This window comes from Haemaphysalis longicornis, unplaced genomic scaffold, assembly GCF_048455015.1.
Source record: "Haemaphysalis longicornis isolate Haplotype H1 unplaced genomic scaffold, Haemaphysalis longicornis Haplotype H1 scaffold_1, whole genome shotgun sequence".
In the NCBI taxonomy this organism is placed as follows: Eukaryota; Metazoa; Arthropoda; class Arachnida; order Ixodida; family Ixodidae; genus Haemaphysalis; species Haemaphysalis longicornis.
The window spans coordinates 126,661,998-126,683,801 of NW_027526203.1; the positions used below are offsets into that span (position 1 = coordinate 126,661,998).

At 47.7% G+C, this 21,804-nt stretch overlaps 1 protein-coding gene across 1 annotated transcript; it reads right to left on the reverse strand.

The window, feature by feature from the left end:
* Window positions 1-952: 952 nt before the first annotated feature.
* On the reverse strand, window positions 953-21,804 carry LOC144149692 (uncharacterized). Its single transcript, XM_077681373.1, has 3 exons — window positions 21,598-21,804; window positions 2,370-2,537; window positions 953-1,810 (listed from the first exon to the last, which is right to left on the reverse strand). Exons 1-3 carry the CDS (start codon window positions 21,802-21,804, stop codon window positions 962-964), a joined length of 1,224 nt encoding a protein of 407 aa, XP_077537499.1. The 3' UTR covers window positions 953-961.

The window sequence follows — 21,804 nt, forward strand, 5'->3', positions numbered from 1 at the left end:
GAGTAATCGTAATGGGTGCCGTTTACAGCTTTGCTTTCCAACCACATTCACGGGGTGGATTGGCACGATTTTTTTTGAAAATCGTCCAGTTGTCCTCTAATGATCTGTTCCAAAAGTCTGCTTCAAAGTTCGGAAAGAAATTTAGAAGTTCGTTATTTATTGCCTCGTAGTTTCCTTTATCGTACAGACTGATAGTTTTAGCATGAGGCTTGCGGGACAACTGGTCGAAATTCCAGACTGAGTGTATGACCTTGTGATCGCTGATTTCACGAAGGTATGTAAGTGAAGATAAACTGCCAGGTTGCGTTGTTAGTATCAAGTCTAGTATGTTGGCTGAGTTGTTTGTCACGCGGGTTGGCTCCGATACCAGCTGGGTGAGATTAAAGTTCAAGCAGATATTTATGAATTCTTTTGTTTCAGTACTGCTCCCTGTCAAAGCGACTTGGTCTTTCCAGTCAATATCGGGATAGTTAAAATCGCCAAAAAGCAGGACATGCGCGTTGGGTTGTTTAACAGCGAGGTAATTCAATATGTCGTTAAGTTTCTCTGGAAAATCTGGGCTGCTTTGTGGGGGCCGATAGCACACTCCACGCAGCAGAGTTAGTGGCGTAGAACGAATACGAAGCCATAATATTTCTATGTCAGATATAATATCAACAACTGAGCACGATAGTGACTTGCTAGTGGCGATTAAAACACCTCCCCCTCGAGCCCCTTTGCGGTCGTTCCGAAAAACGTCAAAATTCGGGAGATCAGCCAGGATTTCTTTGTCCGTAACGTCACTTGACAGCCACGTTTCGGTTAGAACGAGTATATTGCTGGCGGATGACAAAACAAGATTAGATATTTGCTCGCGCTTAGAAAGAAAACTGCGGGCGTTAGTGTAGATTACGGAAGTGGAAATATTTGGACGTAATCGATTGCATGGGCGGTGTGACGGCTGGCGGTGCTTTTTGGATTGCTACGTGATTTCTTTGACGGTTTGTGACATTTCATCGAAGACGTACCGCTTTGAGCCAAGCAGCAACGTTTTGTAAGGGCATGAAAAAGCGGTGGATTTGCTTCTAGCGAAGGCAACGAGGTGTTTCCGTGAATTTTGGACCGAACGAGAGAAATCCTGCCCTATTGAGTAAGCTGTGCCTTTTAGTTTTTTGCCGTTAGACAGGATCGTTTCGTTAGTTTTAAAGGATGTAAATTTTACAATGACCGGGCGGTTCTGGCCAGGCTTGTGACGGCCGAGCCTATGTGCCCTTTCAAGTTCTTTCGGGTCAATTTCAACGTTTAAGTGTTCGCTGCAGAGGCTCTTAATTAGTTCTTCGGACTCAGAAAAAGTTTCAGAATGGTTAGTATCTGGAAGACCATAGAATATTAGGTTGTTTCGTCGCCAGCGGTTTTCCGCATCGTCAAACCGGGCCTCCAGCGTTTGAATGTGACGAGCTGTGGCGCCTGCACCGGTCTCTAACGCCGTTATTTGTGTTTGAACAGTTGAAAGGCTTTGGTAGTGTTTTTCGAGCTGCGTTATTCTATTACTTAGGTCACTGATAGTTTTTTCCGTAGTATGCAGTTGCGTTTTTAGGTCTTGCACCTCGGAGAGAAGCGTAGCCTGCCCAGCAGATATTTTTTTTAGCTCATCGAGAATAACGGCACCATCGTCAAGAGGGCCTGGATTGCTTTCAATGTCCCCAGACAGTAATATCAATAAACAATGTATGACATCAATGCATTCGAAGGCCATGCATACACAACACTGCGGGCTCGGCAGCTGTACCAGACAGTAATTGCTTGATTTTTTAGAAAACAGAGAGCTTTGCTACTAACCTGCATGACGAACAAGAGCGGGTTAGATGACTGTTCCGTGGCGCAGCCACCGAGCCCACAAAGCGGCGCGCCGGGATGCGTATTTCTAAACGCTTCGCTGCACAGAGCACCCACGTGACATGTCGGTTCGCGTGATGGAGAACGGTAATTCAACGTGGTCATTGGCTGCGCCCCAAAGCAAAAGCGACCTAAAAGGTACCGAATCACCATTATTAACAAAAATCAACCCGTATATCTGAGTTCAGAAGCAAAAAGTTCGATTTAGAAAATGAAATTAGGCAATTAAAAAAAATTAAGAGATATACCTGCTGGGGCTCGAACCCAGGCCGTCAGCGCCAATACTCAGTACTCTTCAGCGAGGCTACAAAGCCTGAACGGTGGGCTCGTTGTAGCAGGCGCTTAAAAGAATAGCTCGCGCAGTGACATCACACATGTCACGTGGCTGCTCTGTGCAGCGAAGCGTTTGGAAACACGCTGCCGGGATGTTGCCGCTTTATAGCTGCTGCTGATGTCGATGAAGATGGGATTTCCGATGTCTGCAGGATCCATACTTCCTCGGGCGGGGGCGCCGCTTGACAGGCCAGAGTGTTGGGGTTGGAGGTGCATTGGGTACTGGTACCCGCGCTGGTGTCGAGCCACAAAGGCTCGCGAGCTGCTGGTCCGTCAGTCGCGGCGAGTGAAGCCGAGGAGAGTACGTGGATGACGAACGTAGCATACACCTGCATGACGAACAAGAGCGGGTTAGATGACTGTTCCGTGGCGCAGCCACCGAGCCCACCGAGCCCACCCTCCGCGGTGGCTCAGTGGCTAAGGCGTTGCTCTGCTGAGCACGAGGTCGTGGGTTCGATTACCGGCCGCGGCGGCCGCTTTTCTGATATAGGCGAAAAGCAAAAACGCCCGTGTGTACGAGATTTCGGCGCACGTTAAAGGTACCCAGGTGGTTGAAATTATTCCGGAGCCGTCCACTACGGCGCGCCTCGTCGCTGCGTTGCGTCGGCGCGTTAAACCCTAGAATCAATCAAAAGCCCTGCCCTGTTAATAGGACAAGTCAAGTACGAGTCACTTAGCTTAAATTACACGCGGCATATCTTCGTCGAAACGATCATTCATTGTCTTCAAAGCAACTACAACAAAGCCACTCGACAAGCGTGTACGCGTCCAGCAACTCGTAGGACAGGGGTAAGTGGAGGTGATGGCGGCGATGGCGATCGTGCAGGAAGGAGCAGTGGAGTACTGGTGCCGGGGTTTCGGTTTCGGCTCTGCCTTTCTTTCTTCGTTAACTAGTGCATAGAACTAGCCGCGAAGTGAACAGAATGCGTCAAAACAAATTCTGGCTTGAACATAGAGACATAAAGCAATGTAAATAGAAAGGTCAGGTTGCGATACCCAGCAAAAAGTTGAGTTTGTTGGGCTATCCTGTCCGAAATCAGTTTCGGTTACAAAATACCAAGAACAGGTAGGTACATTTCCCGGTTAAAGCAAAATTATATCGCGCTGTCGGCGTAAAAAAAGAAAAAAAATGACCCAGTGAGGCTCGAACCAGGAATCTCTGCCACAAAGAGCTGGTGTGTTACCACTGCACCACTGCACCACCGCCACCAACGCAGACGCGCCCCCAACAAGCGGCATTTACCTGGCTTCTCAAACTGAATCGTCAAAAAATACACAAATATTATCAGTTGTGTTTACTGCCTCTTGCATGTAAACCATTCCGGCAGCCCTACCGCTTGTTTTTCACGCACCGGTCTCCAAACCCAGGCCCAGTTTAAGCCGTTTAGCTAGCTATCTCAACCTAAAACAGATATCGCACTTCCCCGTTCTCCCCTACGAAAGCCAACGTAGCCACGAATGAAATGGCATGAATGAAAATTGGGTTGTGTAATAATACTGTGGTTGAATCTGTGTCAGGGCCGCTGATTACAACTACGGAGGATCGGCGAAGCTCTAGGCCCGTGCACAATTCAAGCCACGCCACGGACGGTTCTGTTCGCGGGCTCAGCCAGCGTTAAAAGAAAGCACGGCGAAAATGAACAAGATTTGACCCTGTCGGAGGAGGAGGAATAAACGTTATTTGTGCGAGCCTTAGGTGCTGCTGTCTGGGCATCCACCTGGTGGGGGGTTTCCTCTAGTCCGGGATACCCTGGCCGGCGCTGGCCACCCGGGCCCTCTCCACCAGGCTACGCTGAAAGGGGAGGTCGGAGCTGGTCAGTTGTGCCACCCACTGCTCGTAAGTAGGTTGGGGATCGGGAGTAAGGGACGGGGTTTGTTGACACCCCCATACCAGATGGTATAGGGTGCCAGGATGGCGGCAGTATTTGCAAGATGCGGGGTAGAGGGTGGGGTACATTGCATGGAGTAGGGTATTGTGGGGGTAACAGTTTGTTTGTAGTCGTCGGAGTATTGTACCTTCGGTTCTGGATAGGTGTGGGTGGGGTGCTGGGTCTTGTTGGCGCCCGCGCTGGTAGTGGGCGAGTATATCGGCGTATTTTCTCAGGGGCGTGGGCTTGAGGATGTCGCCATCTTGAAGTTTGTCACCCTCTCGGGAAACGGCCCGGTGTGTATGCGCGCGGGCGGCAGCGTGTGCCGACTCATTTCCTTTGAGGGTTTCGTGGCCCGGTGACCAGACAATCTGTACTTCAGGAAGTCACTTAATTTGTTTTAGTATAGCCAATGCTGGTAGGGATATTCGTCAGATTAAGAAATTGCGGCATGCAGCTTGGGAGTCTGTCAGTATAACTGTGTAGTTTTCGCAAGTGGTGGCGGCTAGGGCGATAGCAACTTCTTCGGCTGTTTCTATAGATTCTGTAATGGTCGTGACTGCGGTTAACTCTTTTCCGTTGGCGTCGGTCACACTGGCGCAGCGAAAAAAAATCTGCCCATGTTTTCACCGGAAGGATCGGCACTGCCTACACTCCCCCCCCCCACACACACACACACAGACACACGCACAAAACGGCGAGTAAAGGGTATACAGTTCGATACCCTCCCTTCAATTTCTGGCTTAGAAACAAGAAGCGCTAATCAAAGTACCTTTTACGGAACTTGCCCAGCCTTCACCAGCACCTTTTCAAAAAGGCAGTTATTATAATTTTCTCGAAATGTCCAATGCCACCGTTATGTTTCTGTTATTACAACCGCTTCGCTATTGAATTAATTTTGGCTTTCTGCGATCACTCGTTCGGAAAATGCATTTCAATGATCAATCCAGCAGTCAAGCTTTCCGTCACGCCAACATCTGCCGCCAGTGCGCAGTTTTCCTGCCAGCACTTTTCTGCGTCACCTTCCAGTAGCCTCCATTATAGTTTCTTGTGTACGTCAAGCTTTGTGAGGCGACCATCAAACGCAATCAGCCTTGCCAGCAATGAATCTTGATGGTTGGTTGATGCAATTTGCAACAGGGTATCTCCCACTCTGAGAAAAGATAGCTTAGCTTCGGCAAAGGTACGGCCGTTTCCTGCGTAGAGATGAGTTCATTGCGGCAGCGTAGTGAGAGAAGTATACACAGCGGATGACTGCTGCTGTTCGGAACACAAAAATGTGCAGATATTCAGAGAATTGCAAACTAATCCGAAACATTCCTGATTTGGCTATAAATGGCCAAAGACGTTGGGTTATTCCATTGTTTTTAAATTTTCTTTGGTTCTTTTCATCAATGACGTAAACCGTAAGCGATTAAGTGCCTTTAGCTTGCCAATTGTCTTTTTTACGCAGATTCGAGGCGTAGTGTAGGGTTGGTACGTAAATGGTTCTTTGTTTGCCTTTCCAACGGTGTACTCTGCGGTTTATTTTTTTAGCCTCCGGTTTCGGGAGGACATGTATAAGATGCATGTTTTTGATTTCTTGAGTTCAGTTCCGCAAAAAAGTTATTTTTTCTATTTTTCTTGTTTTGCAGTTTTCCGGAATTCTAGTAGTCAAGTTACGTCCATTAACGCATAAATGTGTTACTTTTGCCAGTTATGCATTGTTGTGGAAAGATAGGGTATTACCCGGTTTTCTTATTTTCCCAAATGTTTTATTCGTATTTCGAACGTTCTCCTGCGTAATTTCTTATTTAGCCTTCGGTTTTTTGGAGATGTATAATAAACATATTTTTGATGTCAGTTCATTTTTGTCAATTTCTTTTCTATTTTCCTTATTTTTTGGTTTTTCGAAATTCTTTCTGACTTATTATCTCCACTTACGCTATTATAACGATAATGCGTTACTTCCACCAGTGAAAATGCAGTGGAAATGCAGGGCGTTATATGGTCCTGGCTGTGGGGAGACCCGGAAAAGAATGCTACGGACTAGTAACCTCCCGCTTGACGAAAGTCGGTGGTTTTGTGGCTCAACAACTACGTGCACCTTAGCTCAGCAAAGGAAATTAACCGTACTGGACGAGTCATACTGAGGAAACATCGGTTAAATGGGCACTTAGGTGACTTTTTAGACGTTAGTTCTGCAGTTTCCTTCACTTCACCTATTGTCTGACTATTTCAAGGAATAGTGGCGCAATTGTGTGCCTGTATTGGGCGACAGGACAGGAAACGCCGAGCGGCGTTACCGTGTCAAACCACCGTAATAACGCAATACTTCATTTCAATGGGTACGCTCGGTTTATTAACCCTGTATAGCCCGTGATAGTGCGAGTACCACCTTCTTAGCGGAGGTCCAATATACATGGAGAAATGGAGCACCGGATCTGGTCGCGGGCAGCCGCGGACGGTCTAGGACTGAGAAATGCGGAGGTTAAATGGAAAAACTTCCTATGTCAGCCGAGGAAATTTTAGTTTTTGTGCATTTCTTGATCGGATAACTTTTCGTTTACAAACGCGCGCATATTTAGCGCAGGTTAAGAAATTCGTAAGCTTAACCTTGGGGCTATCCAGTGCGTCGCGCTTAAGCCTTGCCTCCCATGATGTTGCGCTCCGCAGCGGTGACGTACTTCCGCTATTGCGCTGCTCAGACTGTCGTCTGCTACGGGCAAGCTTTGTTGACACCATGAATCCCGCGCTCCGCTCAAGGCTGGAAAAGCGAACGAAAAATATGGCCGCATGTATGCGGCGGCCTGGCCTTGCCCTTTCGCGGTGTACGTTGCTGGCGGCACATGACTTTTTATCGGCGGCGAACTCGCAGCCGCACGGGGAGGGTCGTGCGCTCGTTCCCTTGATGCACCGCGCACTGTTTATCCAAAAAGCGCCGTACCAGATGTGGCCCCGCTGGTGCCGGGTCTTATTTTGCGGCGGTGGTAATTCCTGCCGGCGGCATGTGAAAAAGTCATATTAAAACGATACAGAACCCGCGCACAAAACGCTTCAATCATGTGACCAGTTCAGCTTGGGGCGACGCGTGGTGGAGAGCGGCAACGTTGGCAAAACATGCTCCGGCGGGGCTCTGAGCTTTCTAGCGCTGGAGCGAGCGCTATTTCTTTGACAATCTCAAACATCGGTTGCCTTGGCAACAAGGCACAAACCGCTCCAGAAGTCAGTTACGGTTGCGTGATCCCGGTTCAGCTTGGGGCCCCACTTCGCGACATGTGGGCACTGCAGGCGTACCACTCACTCCCATTGGGAAGTGCGAGATGCGTTTGGCATTACAGGAGGCGATGAGGTGTGTTGTGGACGCCTTTGTTTCGCGATGAAATGGGACGTTGTGCTTCTGCGGGTGGATAGTGCTTCCCATGGTCTGGATAATCTTTCTCGAGCGACGTACGACTCAACCTCGCATGGGGTATGTGCAGTGTGCGTGGCTAAAAGCCATCGGTTTGTGCGCCAGAGTTAAGTGACTTGCTGTTCGTCCCCGCAAACCGCGCGCGAGGTGAGTACCAAATTTACGACGGGCAGGAGGCAACCCATCCTCTGTCAATCGTGGTTCAGACTTTCAACGCATGTTGTGACGTTGTGTTCGTTAGAAACGCATCTCTGGATTGTTTTGAGGTTGAATAAAATGTATGCGTCAAACCCGGGCATTCGGCTCAGGGCGTTCTCTGCGATTGCACGAAAGAAGTCCCACGGGGCTTCAACGCTTTCTTTATGGAACGTACTCAGGTAAGAGAATATCCATGTCGTGTTATGGCCGTGTTGCATTCAATACAAACGGTTAAGCGTTTGTTTTACACTTGTTTCGTTTGTCGTAAAATGCCCAAGCACTCCGGCACTCTGCTAGTAGATCAGCCGGCGAGCCGACGCTGAGCAGACGACTCATCTCTTTGCCGGAAGTGCGTGAAAAAGCCGCCCCATAACAGGATGTCCAGCCCATGACGAACATCTGGGAATCGATGATGTAGACATGTGAAGATGGCGGCGTCCAAAAACACGATGGGAAGGGTGAGAAAAAAACGACAAACTTTGCAACAAAAGTGTGAGCTTTCCGCTGCGCGTAAAAGAGTAATACTTGGCACAGAGGACGTTGACGACCCAATCTAACGGTTGCGCTAGTTCATTTAGTGTGCTCAAAATGCCTTTCAGGGCCCCTTTAACTCACGCGGACTCGTAGGGGGTTAAGTGGTGCTTGGGGAGCAGTGTTGTACACGTTCCTCTAAAATAGGAACGAAAGCTCGTTCGTCGTTCCTTCCCAATTTTGAAACGAGTTCCCGTTACAAGTTCCTTTATTGCGAAAGGAACGCGTTCTAATTCCACTTCGAAAATTGGAACGTGTCGTTACATTAACATTACAATTAGGTTTTAAATTAAAATATAGTGTCGCATAATCCTGGGGCGAAATTACGTGAGAAATTTAAAACTCACGTCGAACTACGTATATTATACGAATATTAACACCGCCGGCAGCAGATTATCTGAAGATAAAAATAATCAAAAGGAACGCTCCTAGGCGAATTTTTTCAGGGAGCACCGGACAAACTCCAGACGGGTCTGAGACATTTCGGTGCAGGATGTTTCGGTGCGGAAATTTCGGTGTACGGACATTTCGGTGGGCAAACCCTTCGGCGACCAAATTATCCGGTGCTTGCCTGTTTGCGACAGCCGTTATATTTTTATTTCCGCTGAATGAGGGTTATGGACAACGATCCGGAGCCGTGAATTGATTTTTTGATTGATGCCATGTTTGATCTCTGCCAGGTATTTTTAGAAGTTCTACATTTATATATTTTAGATGCGACTGGATCTCATTCACTCGCCTTGTCCCTCCATACGGCGTTGTCTGCACCTCCCCCTACACTATAAGAAAAATAGTAGTTAGCGGCGCCCGGTTTCGATCCCACGACCCTGTGGGCGGAACGCGAGGTAAGCCGGTAAAACGCTTGTCTATAACAGCGATTTCAACTTAAACCAGTTACATCCGAAAACTGCCGAAACATACTCGTTCCAAACATGTCGGAGGCAAAAGCGAAGGGCTAAGACTTCAGCATTCCGCAGTGGTTTTATTCAAGTCCCGCTCCGGCGGGGCAGGATAGGGCTCAGAGTACGAACGCTGTGTTATAGACAAGCCTTTTACCGGCTGTACATGGTGCTCTTCCCACTGCGCCACAAAACCGAGACAGAATCAAATGCTACGAACGCGCCTTATATCCTTGACTCATTAAAACTACGTCAAGATGCTACTGATACAACGCATGATGGGGCAATGATTAACACTTGCAATAAAAGAAAAGGAGCTCCCACTTAACGCAACAATGACGGAGTAAAGGTCGTTGCGATAGCGAAGCCCCAAGCATACCACTTAGAGAGATTGACCAAGATTGACCAATAAAACATAATAATAATCATAAAACATAAGAATCATACGCGTTCCCGACACGTTTCACGCGATTTCAGAATCAATCCAACGGAAACACCAAGTGAACCCCACGATGCGTCGCATCTACACAGGGTTCCCCTCGCGGAGAGGTGGGCGCAATTTTTTTGTTTAATACCTCTTTATGGGGACACCTGTTATGCAGCCGATTGAATTCTTTAGCACACATTTTTTTTTATTTACTACAGGTTGTTAATTTATATTCGCTCTTTTTGGCTAAGACAATTAACCGGTGTTTACTATAGTCTAATGCCTTTTTGTATTTTTTTAAATTACACACCATCAATTTACATAAATTACATGCGCACTCTCAATATCCAAAACATCACAAACATTAGCAATAGCAAGCCACCCAGAATGCAGAAAACCTATGAAGAGTATTACGTAGGCTTGGCTGCCTTGCTAAAATAAATGTGCGAACACTAGTCCAAGATATTGTCGTGGAGGAAGAACGGGCCTTTTTGAAAACAGCCACAGCTTCTACATGTCCTAAATGCTGATTAAGCGCGTACTGGTTGTGCATACGAATTCCACCCATCCTGTTCGGGAAAACCAACCTACGTTTTATGTTTGCATGCCTACATTCACCACATTTTATTTCTTTGTACTAGCGCACCCCCCCCCCCCCCCCTCGCCTCTAGTCTTGAATCTCGACCAGATTTCTTTTTCAGTCACATTATTTCAGGTTTCTCCTGAAAATCCTACTGATGTGGCGGAGTTCACTGTCTCCGAACCGTCACCGCAGTGACGCAGGAAAAGGCTGTACATTCACCAGGAGTTCACGAAACCTCTAAAATGTGCAACAATAAGCCGCTGAGAACATAATGGCCACTCAATGGCCACAATTTGCTGGCTACGCCCATAGAGCAAGAAAAAAAAGTTAGGAGACGGCATGACGTCACGCAGCTAACCGTCGCAAGCCCACCTCCGTTGAAGCCGCTCCCTCCGCCTCTCAAGCCGCAGGAGTCGGCCCAGCACGTGACCTCCATGGTCGGCTGGGCCGGCGGCGGCGGCGGTCTCCGACTCAACCGCATCTCTCGTGTTTGGTTGGCGGTAGCTTTTCCCCGTCCTTCCTGTATTCGTCTGCTCGGCGATCTCATGCCTCCGTGCGTGCGGGCGCGAGTGCCGCGTACATGCGAAAGACCAAAGCCGTAGAAAAAAAAAACATCATATAGCTGGCTTCACGACAACGGGCTGCAGAGTAGTTTGGAGCAGACGAAATTGAGAGCGCGAACCCCACCGCGCGCTCTCACACGGCGGCGCGTGGCGGCGCGGTGGGGTCACGCGGTGCAGTGACGCCCTGGGCCGACTTCGATTTTACTTTTTATGCATAGGCTTCACGTTTCTCCGGTGGCGCAGTCTCCTAACTTTTTTCTTCCTCCATGGCTACGCCCTTCCGCGCGTCGCGGTCATGCCGACGGCGCCCCCCCTCCAGGAATCGCTCTTTCTTCGCCTTCAGTCGCCCCTAGAGCCACCAGATGAGGTTTCAGAGTATCGGCACTCTTTCCTGTCATTGTTCTATACCGCGCACAGCGGCCATTGCTCGAACCACGTCACGTGGCATTTGTTTATCCCGGGAAGACGCATGGGCGCTGACATTTTGGTGCCTCTGTGTTGCCGTGCGGGCGCTCTTCGATAAGTCGGGATTTTCGGAGCGCAGTGCGGCTCCGTGACTCGTTGGGAGTGAGTTTTTAGTCCCCTAGACAGAGTAGCGATGCCGTGCTGCCTCTTACTGGGCTGTTTCAACCGGCGGGAAGGTGGAAAACGCCTGCATCGCTTCCCGCTGGGAAAGAACGACAGTGGTCTAGCGTAACTTATAGCCACTTAAAAAGCGTAGCTCATTTAGCGGCTCTAGAGCAACCTAGAGCCACTAAATGAGCTACGCTAGCGCAACCGAGCCTAACCCCATCGCACCGGCGCGCTGTCTCTAAATCTTCGAAAAGTAAACACAGCTGCCGTGGTTGCCAAGCAGCGCCCGGACCAATTCCGCCCGTCAACGTCAGCCGCAATAGGGCACATAAAGCTGGCCACACTGGCATCAGGCACCAAAATGGCTGCCGCCGTTCGTCAGTGTCGTTACTATTAGGCGTAGCTTTTTTTAGCTTATTTAGTGGCTCTAGTCGCCCTATTTGGAATTAACTCTTCAAGTCGCGCATATCATCGGCATCCCAGGCATACATCGCTTTCTCCCATTATAACGAGCAAAAAATTGAATAGGCTAGTGTGACGAGAGCGTCAACAGTTGTCTTCAAAAGTCCAGTTGATGCAATGGTGAAGCACAAGTGATACCCGTTTCTCTCTACCAAGGGGGCTGGTAGCCGGCAGGGCTCAGCCTTCCCCCCTCCCCCCCCCCCCAAAGTAACGCCACCGTAGGTGCGATCGTTGGTTGGTTAGTTTTAAGTATAACCGACACCGAATGCAACGAAGACGAGAATGATTGGGAAAATAATTATAACGGAATGCACACGCGCTTAGTCGACACCGTTTTTCTCTTTTTTTCGCGGAAGTTTTGCCGCGGGGGGTGGGGGGGGGGGGTGCGGAGGACTGGACTAAAAGCAGCATCGTCTTGCACCGCTGGGTGAAGTGAAAGCAAAGCACTTTGGTAACACTTAAAGTATTAGGGATGTTCACATGAATGTTAAAATAAAAAAAGGTTGAACGGATGCAAATTAACAACGTTAATCTTTACCGTCTACTACAGAAATTGGGTTTTACGTGGAAATGCTCCGCCAGGGTTTAGCGTTCGTTTCCACGTACGGGGGCGCAAGCACAAGTATTGAACGTAAAACCATATCAAGTTTCAAAGAATGCCTGGGACATCCCGTGACTCAAAATGTCTGCGCCAAGATGTCGTGCACCGAAATGTCCGTGCACAGATAATGTCCGCACCGAAACGTCCTGCACCGAAATGTCCGACACCGAAATGTCCGGATTCCGTCGTAGACAATCTTTCCCCGCCAGGGAACAATTCTATCGGCCAGACCCGCATCCTGGCCTCCCCAGACAAACGATCAAAGGTGAAAAGCATTCTCGCGGCTACGCTATTCACCCGTCGAACGCCGCATAAGTTCAACCAGCATGAAAGCAAGCACAAGCTGCGGCCTGCTGCGTGGTTATTCTTCTGCCTTTGACCTTCGAGAAAGCACGTACGGCTGAAGGGCGGGCAAATTGACCAGCTTATAGGAAGAGAAACGCAGCAGCCAGTGGTGGATTTTTATACGCGAGCCTTGGCATCAAAAACAGTCAAATCCTAGCGATGTAGCGGCAGGAACGCCGTTCCTGCCGTTCCTACAAAAACCTAACGAATTACCGTTACAGTTCCACGGACCCTTAATGGAACGGTGGCGTTCCTCCGTTCCTCCAAAAAGGAACTACTTCCAGGAACGCCGTTCCTTGTAACGCCGTTCCGTACAACACTGTTGGGGAGCGACACTTTAAACGTACATTTCGTAATACAAAATTCCCTGCAAACAGTCCGAAAAATAAAATAAACGCGCAGCCTAAACATTTCAAACTCATCTGGTTAGAAATTGACACAATGCGTACAGCTCACTCCGGCGTGCTAGCGTCTGTTTGTAGTCTCGCTCCGGACTTTATATATTAGGTGGGCTGTAAAAGAAACAAGACCAACATACATACCCTTCCACTGTTTCTCATTGCTCTTCAAGGCACCGTTGGTACCGACTGCAGCAACTACGAAGCGAAGTCGCAGCAGCTCTTTATTGTCGTACGCGTCACCCGGCACTGCTCACCGTGCTACCGCCATTGCTAGGCTTAACACACGATACGGCGGATTTTCTTGGCTAGAGGAGTACAGAAATCCGTATGCGCCTCCGGTGTAGCCAGACTGCTCAGGCGTCGTACGCTTCTACCGGCTGAATTTCTACTGCGTCAAATATCAATAAAATACACTTACCGTATTTACTCGCATAATGGTCGCACTCGCGTAATGATCGCACCGGCGAAGTTTGTCGTCAAAATTCGATTTTTTTTTAATTTCCCGCGCAATGAACGCACTTTGAACTTGGCGCAGCAGTATGTGGTATGTGTGCCAAGTCTAGCTGATGATGATCGTGCTTACCTCTCTTTCCTTTCCTTTCAAAGTGCACATGGCTTACGTTACTGCCGCAGACTTGCCGATATATAGCGATATTGGCAAGCATGCGTTCAACATTGATGAGAAAGGAATTTCTCACTAAATGCACAAAATGTACTCGCAAGACAAAGAAAAAAATGCGCTCAGCTTGCTGCGTCGGCCCCCATGTCTGTTTTGATGTCCCACAATGTGACAGTGGCATCCACTTATTGGTCGCCCTGTTGTCACTTCGTAGCAAACTCATTCCAGTGCGTTCCGTAATTTATGAAAACACTACATTTTGCGTCCCTTTGCAAAGCGGCTGGCGGCGGTGTGCGGAGTTTTTATTATGTTTTTATTTATTATTTTTGTTATGTTCATGAGACCTATCGTAAAATTTTGACCCGCAAGTAGCTTGCCTTTTTTGTGCTCACAGGGTTTTCACAAAAAATTTACCCCGCGTAATGAACGCACCCCTAAATTTGCATAAAAAGTTTTGAAAAAAAGTGCGATCATTACGCCAGTAAATACGGTATTACAAAAGAAAGCCGTTCGCGCTATCTGCAATTCATCATATGATGCTCACACAAAACCGCTTTCCCAGAAGCTGGGTATTCGCGCTGCTCTGGATTTATATACCTACATACTTACGAAAATATATAATCTTGGAATAAAATATAACAACACGTTCATCACGAAACTATCTAATCTAACTCCAAACCATCCCCGTTATGAGACACGCCATAATGAAACTTGGTATATACCGCACGCACGTACTAACTATGGCACCCAGATGTTGAGCTATGCGTTACCATTGTTACTGAATTCAATGTAACTTTGAACGTAAAACTTCAGCGTTACCTGTATGAACTTCATCCGTATTTCTGATCATGCAATTTTTCGATGTGTTATAGTGTATTATAATTTCATATTTCGCCTGACTAGCACTATGTACAATACAAAATGTGTTCAAACAATTTCGAAATGCTCCAGTTGGGCATTGCCCCATTCTCTTATTCTAAACGTTGTATAATAACCAGATTGACATAATTCTTGTTGCCATTTGCTTTACTTTTATTTGTTTTTTTTTTCTCTATGTTCTGTTTTATCTCTGTTTCCTCTCTCTCTTTTTCAGCACTCTTTCTTTCCATCTCTCTCTTTCTATCTTGCTACATGATGCAGCAATGTATTACTATTAAGGGGGCGCAGACCTTTGTCAAGCCGCGTATCGCAAGCTTTTTGTCTGCCCCCTGGCACCTGTATAAATTTGCAGTTATCAAATAAAAAAAAATTGGTTAAAATTGATTGATTAACTAGGGGTACCCACTGCATGGACTGGCCGTGTGTCGCGTGTTTTACTGGTTAGAAAGACGATTCACTGCCGCTACATCAGATGTTACTGCGGCGCCGCAGGCCACATTGTTCTTTGCACTAAGCAGACTCAATATGGTTCCGATTCAACCCAAAGCGACAGGATATTCCTTCGAAACATGAAGGGAATTTTTCGGGTGCAACGCAAAATTGAAGGGGCGCGAGAGCTTTTTGTGGGCGGCTGGTAACCGATTGCGTAACGGTTCCGCATTCTAGAAGCAACAGCCATTAGGTGGAATGCTTGTAACGTCATCGGCGAAAAAAAATCCATGCAAAACGAGAACTTTTCGAGATTGTGGCACAACCGTTGGCGGCAGTCCAAATCTTTGACTACAAAATGCGCAGAAAAAAGGCGGGAATAATAATAACTGTACCACCTCGGAACAGCAAAACCTAAAATCCTCTCGCCCGAAAACAAATGCACAGTGAAAGCCTCCTACTGTAGTGAGGCTCATGTAGCGAGTTAGAAGTTGCGCGAGTGAGGTGTAGCCTTCACGAGTGGCGCCTCGAAACTTCGTTTTGTCGGTTTTAATGCCAGTTGAACGAATCGATCTTATTTTGACCCAAGGTCCTCCCGGGACCTCTCTTCCAGGCCCTACGTAATGCCTTGGGGCGAACAATTGCTCAGAAATATCTGAACCCCGGACTCCTGCCCCTATAGTAGAGACTATACGGGTAGGAATTGTTATGGCTCTTCCTGATAGCGGTATTTCGGAATGCGAAGTTTTTCTCCTGGGTATATCTTACTTTTATCTTTATCTATAACTTTTATTAGAAAAGCGAAAGTTCAATAATTGCGGCAAAATGTTTCGCCCGCACTTTAAAACGCAATGTTAGAAATTGAATAATCAGCTTGGTGAAAAAGTCCTTCAAGCGGGAGTATATGCTAAGCACTTTGTAGTGCTCGGCGCAATGGCCAAATGGTATCTTCTTTTCGTGAGTTAAGAACGAAAAGCAAGACAATTATTTATTTTTTCAAACACCTTACAAGCACCATCGCGGGGCATTGAGCAAGGGGGTGTCAAATGGGAAAACTAACATATTTTAAGTGGAAGTAATGTAAGCTTGAAAATGCTTAACACCTTTAAAATTCAAAATAAACAATTTATTTGACCTAAGGAGAGATGCAGATCGAAAAGTCAGACTAGAATCATTTTTTAAGCTTTGCAGGGCAATCACGCTAAGCTATGCCAGTCTTCTTTATAAAAGAATTGAGGAACAATTAAAACTGGAACTTAGCGAAAGTTCGGCCTAAATCAGTCTTGGTAATTTGAGAAGCCGCAGAGTTTCACGAGTGTTCACTGCATTTGAACACGAGCTTCTCGACTTAGCGGGCGCTGGCCGCCCTGATGGTTCTATGAAGCGTACGGAAAGTTTGGTTTTCGTAAGAGGCGCCGTAGTCTGTCTAGTAGTTTGAAAGTAAATCGCATAAAACGACGTTTTTTTTTCTGTGGCCCTTCCGAGTATTTGGAGATTTCCAGCTCAGCGTGATGCAATCGGGGCCATGCAGTGACAGCGAGCGGCGCGAAGCAGAGACAGGCGCTCTTCGAGTTTCGGCGTGGCGCGCGCCAAAACACCCCGCGACGGTTCCTCGGAAAATTCGACTTTCCTCAATATGGATACCAGACTGAAGCGGCACTATCGATCGAGGACATTTCAGGCTACTCATCGGTTGAAAGCAGGTCTCGGCAAATAAAAGGTGGAACTTTCCAGACTGCAAGTTAGTCTGCAGCCACTAATCCTAACGTCTGCCGTGCCGACGGTCCGCACTCGAACCAGCCGAAGCACTCAAGCGTGATTACAAGAGTTAAAGAGTTTTGAGTGCATGCGAACTAGAAATTACGAGTCCTAATGGGATGGCACCAGTGCTGAGGGCAATGCAAGCGCCGCACCCAGGCCCTAACTCTCGTTTATTCTTATCATAAAATAAAGTTTTCATGAAAAGAATAAAGGGGCGAACTCTTCGCCATACAGGCTACTCACGAAAGAAACGGCACACTAGGGGTATTTCAGTCACTGCGCTCATTCGGTGCATTACTACCAGCGCTTTGCATGAATACCATGCTAAGTGATCACCCTGTGTAACAATATAAATGTTTTAAAATTGCAAATATTTTTTTGACTAACACTTTTGGATCATATCCGTATTTCGGGAAAAAATATATGCCCGCTTAATATAATCCGAAGGCAACGGTGATTTGTACTTAAATTTATGTAAATGCTTCCAATGCGAATGATACGTAGCTATGGAGGTTAAGCGTTAACGTTGTTACCGACGTTTGAAAAAGCGCTCGTCACGGTTTGGAAAGTAAAAAGTTGAATTTTTTTCGTTCGTATATAGGTATTGAGGGGGAATTTTTATTCTTATCTAGCCTAGTTTTAAAATAATTAATAAGGACTACTTTAGGACACTGTATTTGCCTGGATACTCTTTTGAAAACGTTTAAAAGCGACTATTCCTTCTCAATTTCGGAGTCTGCAGGAGAAATACATCCTAACGGACATCTAGAAAGAAGACATTCAACATTACAAGCAGCAATATTTTATGGACCTATTACAAAAAATGGTTTCCCGAGGTCCACCTGCCCGGCTTAAAAATATAAGTGAGACCGTTTGCCTAATATAAATCCCAGGCTAAATAAATACAAAACTACTCAAGAGTATCCACGAAGGCCAACGTATTTCATTGGCAACGTTTATACCTGCATGTGTAGAAAAGTACGCAAAAATACACTGATTAAATTTCAAAAACGACAAAGATACCGGATGGGCTTTCAATTAGTACCTGCACATGACCGATTGTATTGCCCCAATAATTAAGTCACACCATTCTAGATTCCATTATAGCAGTAACAAGCTAAGATTGCGGTAGCTAACAAGCTACAGTGGGGGTACAGTCCGCAAACTATAACAATTCGGAAGAAGTAACTTGAGAGAGCATCTATGCATTACTGCTACATCATATTTATTGCATTTGGTGGGTTGAAAATCTTACTCAAATTTATGACTTCCACGAAGTAATAATTAACTCATCAAGAAGTTAGCGAATGAAGCTATCAAAAAGCGTACGTGTGCAGATTTTCAGGAAACATTTGTGAAAATATATTTACAAGGTGTGGGATCCTGTGTTAGTGATTCACACGCTATGAGCCTCTTTACTAGGAGGTAACTCATGTGAAGGCGTTGGGCATCTTAACGCAATACAAGGCCATATTGACACGTTGAAATCACATCGCGAGGCCAGCAAATCTTCAACATTGCATTTATAGCAAGTAAGGTCTCAACCAAAAAGGGCTGGAAGAAAGGTATGACAGACGGCAATATACTGGTACTGGGATTGTCTTTGCTACCGTAATTGGGACCTGCAACGGTGCCCTAATGGCTCAATCGTTCACCTGCCGAGATCAAGAACATGAGTTCGAACCCAGCCGCTACTGCCTTTTTCGATGGAGGCGAAACGCTAAAGGGTCTGTGCGTCGATATTTCCTGGCGTGTTAAATATTTTCAGGAGACCTCAATTATTCCGCAGCCGTTCACTACAGCGTGACTCGTCAACCAGGTGTGTATACGGCACGTAAAAGGACAACTTGCTTTTGTGATGACCGTGGGAAACGAATTTGTTGTATTAGCATCGTTCAACGCTTAAACAGCACATGTTGAGATGTTCATCTTAACGGATCATAGAATCCATTCCGATCTCGTACGAACCGGCCGCTATTTTTAAAGCCACGCTTTTTACCTCTACCCCCCAAGGGTTCTTTCGCGACCGTTGGTGTCACCAGAAAACTCAAGCGAAGAAATAAAAGAATTTACTGGCACCACCGGGAATCAAACCTGGAACTAACAGACTAACAAAGTGAGAGCCCATTCTCTTACCGATTTAGCTACGAGCCCAGGCGAAGACGGGGAAGACAGGTGGTGTACTCACCAAGCACATCAACGGGTTTACCCCCTGCGTTCTCGCTGAATGCCACGTGAAAGCGTCAAGCGACCACTCACACCCGTCTAGCGGCCATGTCCACATCTTGCTCATATGCTAAGAGTTACATAAATTAAAGGAAGCGCCCACCAAGGCAAGGCATCTCAGTTCTAGTACGCTAATATGCTAAAGCCTCTGACATCCAGTGTTCACGTAAAAAATCACAGCTCCTTTTCGTCTGCCCTCACGCCAAATCAAGGAATACATTCAAATACTCCTTGATGGCCAGGCCATTAGTCCAAGCCCCAGCATCGAGATCCTGGGTCAACATCTCGAGGCTGACACCAAGAGTGACGTCTCTTTGCAGTGCCTCAAAAAAAGCTATAATCAAATCATATACATGATCAGGCGAGTTGCCACCAAGAAGCGAGTCCTAAAGTAATCCGGTACCTTTCGATTAATTCAAGCTTTTGTCCTCTCGAGAGTCACTTACGTCAACCCCCTCTCTTCTTCTCGACAAGGACGACATAGAGATGCTTTATATAATGATTAGAAAGGCGGTCGAGCATGCCATTGCTCTTCTCATGCGTGCGTCCACACAGAGGCTGCTTAGCACGGGGCTCCACAACACGGGGGAAGAGCTGATAGAAGGGGATCTTTCTAACCAGAAGGTCCGACTCAGAACTGCGGTGGGTAACCGCATGCTTCACCGGATTGGCTGGGCAGCCCGGAATGTCACTCCGCTTGACGTACTCCCAGACTCTTGGCGACTAAAACTGAAGATGCTCCCTTTGGTTAGAAATATAAACCCCTCACATGACGAGGGTCACCGAAAAGCACGGGCTCAAGCGGTAAACACCACCCTCGGTAGGGATCATGCAGTTATCTTCACAGACGCCTCCAAACATCGAGGGCAGCAATACGCCATCATCGCGGCTACCTCCAGAACCAAGCTCCTTGCGTGTGCCTCGCTTAGGACCCAAGAAATGACGGCAGCAGAAGAGGCAGCCATCACCTTGGCCCTCACTCAACCAGGGGTTCGGAGGGTAGTCACCGATTCCGAGCAAGCCTACTGGAATTACCAGTCGGGTTTGGTGTCCTGACCTGCACTGTGCGTGCTAAAAAAACACTCCCCAAACGGTTCCATTCAGCTCATCTGGACACCGCCTCACGCTTCAATGGAGGGCAACAAATACGCCCACCCAACAAGCCTGCGCTTTCACCTCCCGTGCTATGGAGCTGCACGAGGACAGTCACCCGCTTGTCACGTTCAGCGAGATAACCCAGCATTATCGCTTTCTGAGAGAGACGGTACCTTCGCTTCAAACTGACCTTTCCAGAGAACGACAAACTACCCTACAGCTCATACAATCCTGGCTCCTTCCCACAGCCTACGCGTCTTCACTTAGTGCATCCGAATCGCTACGACGCTAAATGTAAATTTTGCTCAGAAGTAGGAACACTCCGCCCCGTAATCGGTGTGTGCTACTTTAGCCCTGAGCGCCCTCCTCTCTTTCCGTCAACTACCCAACAAGAGCAATGGGAGATGCTGATGTCCAGGCCCTCTCTACCTACCCAGCTTCAGCTGGTGGACAGAACACAGGCCGCGCAGACTGCATATGGGCCCCACAGAAGAAGGAATCACTCCCCAGGGCTGCACTCTGGGCCGTTCAGAAATTTGAACAGAAGTATTTCTTCTACCTCCTTCTCCTTCTCTGCCGCAAATCTCGTCAGTTCCGTCCGCGGCGCAGAGATGGAGAAGTCAGATCGTCTAACACCGGGTTGGAGCTTAATTTAATTTTATAAAAAAAGTTTTCATTCTTATGCTACACCAGTACAACTCAACCAAACACCGTTCATGCATTATGCATTGATTTAACCTTAACAAGAATATCCCTTTGAAGCAATAAATGGTGTGGTTAAGTGCATTTCACTTCTCTCTGGTTTTACTACTTGTTGTGCGGTGTGAATGAATTTAAGTGACATCGCATGGGTAATCGTTATGGGTGACGTTTACAGCTTTGCTTTCCAACCACATTCACGGGGTGGATTGGCGCGATTTTTTTTAACAGCGTAGCTGTTTAAGCTCTTAGTTCCGCCGTGGAGCGTTACCAGAAAACTCAGCCCAGCTGTGCGCCGCATCGCGTTGCCCAGCAACCACCTAGAGCCCCGAGCCACTTAACCACATCGCACCAATGACGTACGCGTAAGCGTGGCCGATGACGCAGTCGGACTGCTCAGCGCACGGACAAACTTCGGAAAGAAGCGCTATACCCCCCGTAGGGATCGACCTTCGGACCCTCGCGTTGCGAGGCAATTGTTCTGCCGACTACGCCACGGGCGCAGGTTACTTACGGTATGCAAAGTATTGATAGTGATATCTGCGCTGCATCGTTGCGGATCGTTGCTAAGGGCGCTGGCCATAACTAACCTCATGGCGATAACTAAGCCACGTAACTTCCTTGCACCCCATGCGCGTAGGGCGGAGTCATGACGTCACAGGAGAATAAAAGCTTAGAACAGCCGGCGCGGCGACACACCTCTCGCTTCCTGTGCTCCGTGCGTACGTGCTGCTGCCATGTAGTGTGGTTCCAGTCCAGATGGCCCCGATTCGTGTGTACGTGCTGCTGTTATGGGAAAACCCAAGAAAGCCCGGACGCCCGAAGAAGAAGCGGCTTACCAGGAAGGGCGCCGTAGTGCCAAGCGAGAAGCGATGCGTCGCCGCCGAGCTGATCCAGAACGCTGCGCTGAAGCTGCGGCTGAGAAGAGGCGACGCCGAGTTGAGGATCCCGTGGTTCAGTCCAGGCAACGCGAGAGTCGGCGCCTGAATGCTCGACGTCGCCGAGAAAGCGATCCCGGCCTGCGACTGCTCGAAAACTTCCAGCAT

What these genes read in the sequence shown, in the direction of transcription:
- LOC144149692 (XM_077681373.1), bottom strand. Translation starts at nt 21,804, where the DNA reads ATGCTGGAAGTTTTCGAGCAGTCGCAGGCCGGGATCGCTTTCTCGGCG. An exon ending in GCACTACGGCGCCCTTCCTG is followed by an intron (nt 2,538 to 21,597) that starts GTAAGCCGCTTC and finishes TTCGTCATGCAG; the next exon opens with GTGTATGCTACGTTCGTCAT. An exon ending in CGGCGCCCCCGCCCGAGGAA is followed by an intron (nt 1,811 to 2,369) that starts GTATGGATCCTG and finishes GCAGGTTAGTAG; the next exon opens with CAAAGCTCTCTGTTTTCTAA.